General features: G+C 37.6%; 1 protein-coding gene across 1 annotated transcript; it reads right to left on the bottom strand.

The window, feature by feature from the left end:
* Window positions 1–1,663: 1,663 nt before the first annotated feature.
* On the bottom strand, window positions 1,664–2,671 carry LOC307166459 (trace amine-associated receptor 13c-like; the record flags this gene model as incomplete). Its single annotated transcript, XM_079884830.1, has 1 exon — window positions 1,664–2,671. One exon carries the CDS (start codon window positions 2,669–2,671, stop codon window positions 1,664–1,666), a length of 1,008 nt encoding a protein of 335 aa, XP_079740956.1.
* Window positions 2,672–6,146: the final 3,475 nt, after the last annotated feature.

Raw genomic sequence — 6,146 nt, 5'->3', positions numbered from 1 at the left:
ATATGACAGATCCATAACTGTATATTTTCTTTTTATTATTGCTTAACTTAGAATTAACCTTATTCTGTCCCCGTTTGCTGTATGGTCCTTTCGATGAACAAGAGGGATGGAATTAATTACATATATGTGATATTCCAATGGTATCTGTAACTGTGTGATGTACTCTGTTTATGTGGAAAAATTCAAAATAAAGTTGGGAAAAAAAAGAAAAAAAGAAAGTGATGTCATACACTCACGCCCACAACACACGCGCTCACACAACAACATAAACACAAGACTAGAAGGAACAGAGAATACATCTACCGTGACAGGGGTTTTCAAAAATGTTCGGTTTCAGTGACCTGATACTGCGTTTCCGTGTGGACGAACGACCGAACCGCGTAAAAAAAGTCACGGTTATAAAAATACCCGTGTCTGTATGGACAAGGCCTTAGACACTACAAATAACATACAAAAAAAGAAAAAAGAAAAAACCTAAATAAATAGTATAGGAGAAAATAGGGACTGAAGAGATGTGGGGGGAGGGTTATCTTATATTATATTATTATATTATCTTCTATTATTATCTTACTATCTAAAAATTACTTTATCTATAGAGAGTGCTGACAATGGTAATTGTTACATAGGAGAAAAGATAGAAATAAAAATAAAAATTGACTAATACAATGTTGGCAGTATGATGGTAGTGAGGAGTGGTGGTGGTGATGGTAATGAAGATGGTAATAAATAATAAATGGTTACTTTGCTTATGCATACACACACACACACACACACACACACATACACACACACACACACACACACACACAAACTGTGATTTCTAATCCAGGAACCATGTTTGAGAACTTTGGGAGCCTTGGTGGAAGAGTGGGGTAACATCCCACAGCAAGAAAAGGCCAGTCTGCTACAGTCCATGAGGATGATCTGTGGGACTTACAGCAGCTCCTGGCTACACCAGATATGACTGCTTATTTTCATATTGTTCAGGGACTCATTGTTCCATTTCTTTTCCTCAAATGTCTGCGGAACCTGTTTATTTTATGTTTATGTTGTTGAATCTTTTTATGTTCATACCAATATTTATACATTAAGACATTTTCTGGAAATAAAAGCAGCTGAAAGTTATAGGACATCACTTTTTTTACCGAGTTTAGTTCTGTATGACTGTCCCTTTTTTGTCATTATGTTTTTGATAACACAGATGCAACATGACTGATGAAAGTGATTAAGCATAAAGCACATAATATCTACATTTACCATTTAGTTTATTTAATGAGCTAATTTAATACAATTTATGAACTAATTTCAGTTTAATTAATTGTTCAAATTGAACATCAAAAGCAGAAAACATACTCTCTGAAATAAAACAAAGATACATGTAGTGTAAATTACAAATATAAATTCTACAAAGATAATCATATCCTTTATGAGTGACAGCTTTACCAGTTTAATTACAATTGATGCTCTGTAATTGAATTGGCTCTATCACTCTCTCCTCTCCACTATAGCTGGTGTGTGGTGAGCGCACTGGCACCGTTGTACTGTGGCTGCTGTCACATCATCCAAGTGGTTGAGGAGAGATCCCCTGATATGATTGTAAAGTGCTTTGGGTGTACAGTAGTACATATGTAAGCGCTATATAAATGCCTCATTCTATTCTATTCTATTCTGTAAAAATATTGATCAGAGAGGATGCTGGCTGAAATATTTTCAGAGTTAAGATGAGTTTAACTGTCTTTTTAAACCAGGGATAAAATATAGCATAGATCAGAGGATTCAGACCTGGGTTTATGTTCCACATCCACATTAAAATAATTCTGGCTGTCTCAGAGTTTACCCATATATAACAGGTATAGTATGGAACATAGCCAATCATATAAACTACCACAATGATTCCTAATATCAGAGTAGCTTTACTCTCAGATTTCCTCTTCAATGAACCTTCTGTTACACATTTACCACCCTTCATCAGAGAGTTTATAACTTTCACATGCTGAAGTACTACATAGAAAATCCTCATATATAAAGAAAGGGATATGGTACATGGAAAAATAAAAGCAATTAACGCATCAACGATAAACAAGGGAAGTCCCCCATAAATAGTACAATCTCCATAACACACGTCGACTGTGGATGAATCAATGTTTAAATATTTAAACACAATTACAACTGAAAGACCATAAGAAAATGAAAAAGCCCAGCTCAGACAGATGCATATTAAAGTTTTAGTTGTGGTTATTTTCTGTAGGTAGTGTAAAGGGTAACACACAGCCACATAACGATCAACAGCAATTAAAACTAAACTACTGAGAGATGCTGTGGAGAGAAATGTAAAGACTAAAAGACACAGTCTACAGAAAGTTTCTCCAAAGTACCAACAATCACCCTCAATCTGTGTGGTGGCCTGTATGGGCATCATAAAAAGTCCAAAAAGCACGTCGGCCACAGCCAGAGAGAGAATATTCAGGTTTGTTGGAGTGTGAAGCTTCTTGAAGTGAGAGATAGAGATGATCACCAGCAGGTTCAGAAGCACAGTCCATACTGACAGCAATGGAAAAAACACATACATAATAATGTATTCATGTCTAGAGTATTCAAATCTCTTGATACATGATGAGTTGATGTCAGGAAAGCAGTAAAGAGTCTCATGATCCTCTGTCTCATTAGCCATGAGTGAGTCTCCTCATGTTAGGAGTTTGTTCTGCTCTCTTTCTTGTCATATAATTTATACAGTGTCTGGATCAGACAGCCCACCCATCTACTGCCCACTGATGATGTAACATTCAAATGTTTTTTTTTTTTTATTAATTAATTATTATTTTAATTTTTTGTTTGTTTGTTCAAGTTTCAAGTTTCAAGTTTGTATTTATTTATATAGCACATTTAAAAACAGCAAACAGGGCTGACCAAAGTGCTGAACAATACACAAGATACAAAACATAACCACATATTCATGACAAAAGCTCACAATGTATTAAAAGCTAAAGAAAAAAAGTAGGTTTTAAGAACATTAGATTTGAAATGCAATTAATTTCTTGTCCAGATTAGAATTCTCTTACATTTTTCAAAACTTAATACATTTTTGTTTTGTTTTTTGCTTCATTTCTTCGCTGTTTTGGTATTAAGTATTTCCACATGAAAGCAAAGCACAGGTGGAACTGAACTGAACACAGGTGTGGTGGTTTTTGCTTTAATCAGTAATCAGCCACTGTAGATCACCCTTCTGTCACAGTGTCTGGTTTGTGTTTCCCCGGGTGTCCACTAGAGGTCTCTCTCCCTTACTGTCACCATTCATTCTGGAACTGCATTTCCCACGATCCTTTGTCTGTTCTCATCACTCATCATTGCACTCAGCTGTTTTCCATTACGTTAGCTGTGTCCCAATGTTGAAGGCTGCATCCTTCGAAGGACGCAGACTTCAAGGATGCAGCCTATGTGTCCTCTGAAGGACGCACCATGTAGCCTTCCTAGGATTTCCTAATTGTGCAACCAGGTGTTCCAGATCAGCGCTCCTGGCGCCAAGCAACGGTGCGAGAGGACAGCTGCTCTCCTGATCATTCATTTTGATAACTGAGTAAACAACTATGGAGCCAGAATTGGCTATTGTCATTTTTATGTTTTATATTTTACTGGAGGACATGGTGAGGATTTTTTAGGCCCGGCGCTGCCGGATCATGTATTTTCGGTTTAGCCCTGTTTGAATACAAAACCCAATTGAATATAAAAAAGTCCAGTATTTCTCGCGCTCGTCATCTGCAGCTGTCACAGTTGCCAGGCGACAAGAACAATCCTCTGTAGGCTAGAAAGACCGTTCCGAGCGCTTCAGATGCGCCCTTTGATATGGGACGCTGCTGTAGTTAGCAACAATTTGTTAATATTGTGACAATAAGCCTACATTTTGTTACTTTAATTTTCGGAACTGCATATTTCGTTAAGTATTCATTTACAAATGTGAAGTAACCTACTGAAGTACTTTTTTCCCTCACATCACAATATGATTACATTAAACTACACAAAATAATGTAACAACCAGATATTACTGTGTATTGAAAATATACAGAAGTAAAATGCAACATAGCCTACGCAGTAATGCAGTAGTAACCTAATATAAATGCAGTAGTTATTAAAAGTACTTTTTTCAGAAAGCCATCGATTGAATCAGCCCTGCAAACCTGTTGGTAGACAACTTAGTGGATAGTGGAAATATGCACTCAAACACTCTGGAGACCATCCTCATCCCAGATGATGTCCCACCAGCAGAGAGGCCTTACCAGGGGCAGCCCATCCCGGTCCAGCAGTTCAGCTCAATAGAGTCTAAATCTTTTTTTTTCTTATTTTATGTATTGTAAAATTAAATGTTTATGTTGATTTTGATATGTTTAACGTATTTTGTAAATAGTTGGAAAAAGTACTTTAATCTAGCCTAAAGAACAAATGATTTTCATTTACCAATTTTATTTGAAAAAATAAAAAGGTATAGAATTTGTTTCATGCAGAAATTATGACTGTCATTACAAAAATAAACAATGTCCAGAACAATTCATTCTCTTTTATTTACACAATTAAAGTTGCATAAAAATACATGTACATAATTTTTCTTTTAAAAAATAAAAGTGAAAAAAGTTAAACAAGAATATGTAGAAAATATATATATTTTTCAAACATTCTCTCAAGAAGAGAAAACAGCCTGTCCATCCTCTCCCTTCTTTCCTGTGCACTCCTCGCCTCTGCCTCCCTCTGTAGTTGCATTTCTTCTCTGATCAAGTCCAAAAACTCGTCCGGTCTCGCCGCCTTCGTGTTGGTGCTGGTGGTGGTACTCCTCCTCACCGTGGGCACCCACTACTGAACTCGGCCCTGGTGTGTCCTCAGGGATTGAGGCGATGAGGACAGGGGGGTTGGTGCAATGCCTCTGTCCAAACACCTCATCCATGAGGACAAACCAGGGCCAAGTGTCAGCAGTGGGTTTCCCACTCACACCCTCACCTGTCCCAGGACACTTGCAATCCTAAAGGCAGAGCAAATGAACCATGGCTTGTTAACAACAACAGGACAATACATTTCAGCAAAGATGTGTGTATTACTTTTCTTATATATATATATATATATATATATATATATATATATATATATAGATCCATATATATAGACCCATTTTTTCCTGAATTGTTCTAAAAAAGCAGAAAAGGGTACTTAACACAGAGGAGCAATCTTTAGTGCATTGTTAACACTGCAAAATATGACACATCAAGACATGCATACAAAATACTTAAGAAATCATATTTCTGTATACTAAATTTGGTTAAAACCACATGGCTTGCATGACAGCACAACAAAAACACATAAAAGTGAAACCCCATTGCCTTATCTACTGCTTTTCTTATTGTTTTTGGGCTTTATTGGGTGAGTGATATTTCTTATAATACACAAGTGCAAATATTACAAATAGGTCGTTAAACTAATAACGTTATTACCACAAGTTTTGCCTAAAACTACCTGATAAATGTAGCCACGCAATGGTGACGAAGGAGTTAAGAAGCAGTTTATAAGAAACTTTAACTCTGGTTTCGCTAGCTATTTGAGTAAATGAAAACATAATACTTACATTTAAATGTGCATTTGCTGTCCACCACCGATCTCTAGTCTCGGCCGCCTTTAAAAATAAATAAATAAATGCTGTCGTCAACGGCACGCAATGACTTATGGGGTAGAATAGGCCGCTAAGTGTCCATTTATGTATCCTTCTTTTCACGGGGAAAAGAAGGGTGCATTTGGCATCGCTTTTGAATCAGGGAAGCCTTCGTCGCGGCGCGATGACGCAACCGGCCTTCGAATACGGCCTTTGAAGGATGGAGAACTGAATTGGGACAGCCTTCATCGCGCCGCGGTGACGCAATCGGCCTTCAAATGCGACCTTCCAAGGATGCAGCCTTTGAATTGGGACGTCCTTCGTCGCACCGCGGTGACGCAATCGGCCTTCAAATACGGCCTTCGAAGGATGCAGCCTTCTGTCACGGTGTGACAAAAATTAGAAAAAGAGATTAAAGCCCTTGTGAATGCAGTGTTATTTGGAGACCTCCTGTGGACGCCCGTCTCATTGCACTGCGAATCTGTTGCCATGGCAGCGAGGCCAATTGCCTGATTGACAG

The sequence above is a fragment of the Squalius cephalus genome (assembly GCF_949319135.1).
Source record: "Squalius cephalus genome assembly, chromosome: 1".
Taxonomy (NCBI): domain Eukaryota; kingdom Metazoa; phylum Chordata; class Actinopteri; order Cypriniformes; family Leuciscidae; genus Squalius; species Squalius cephalus.
This window is presented reverse-complemented; position numbering and strand designations above follow the sequence as displayed.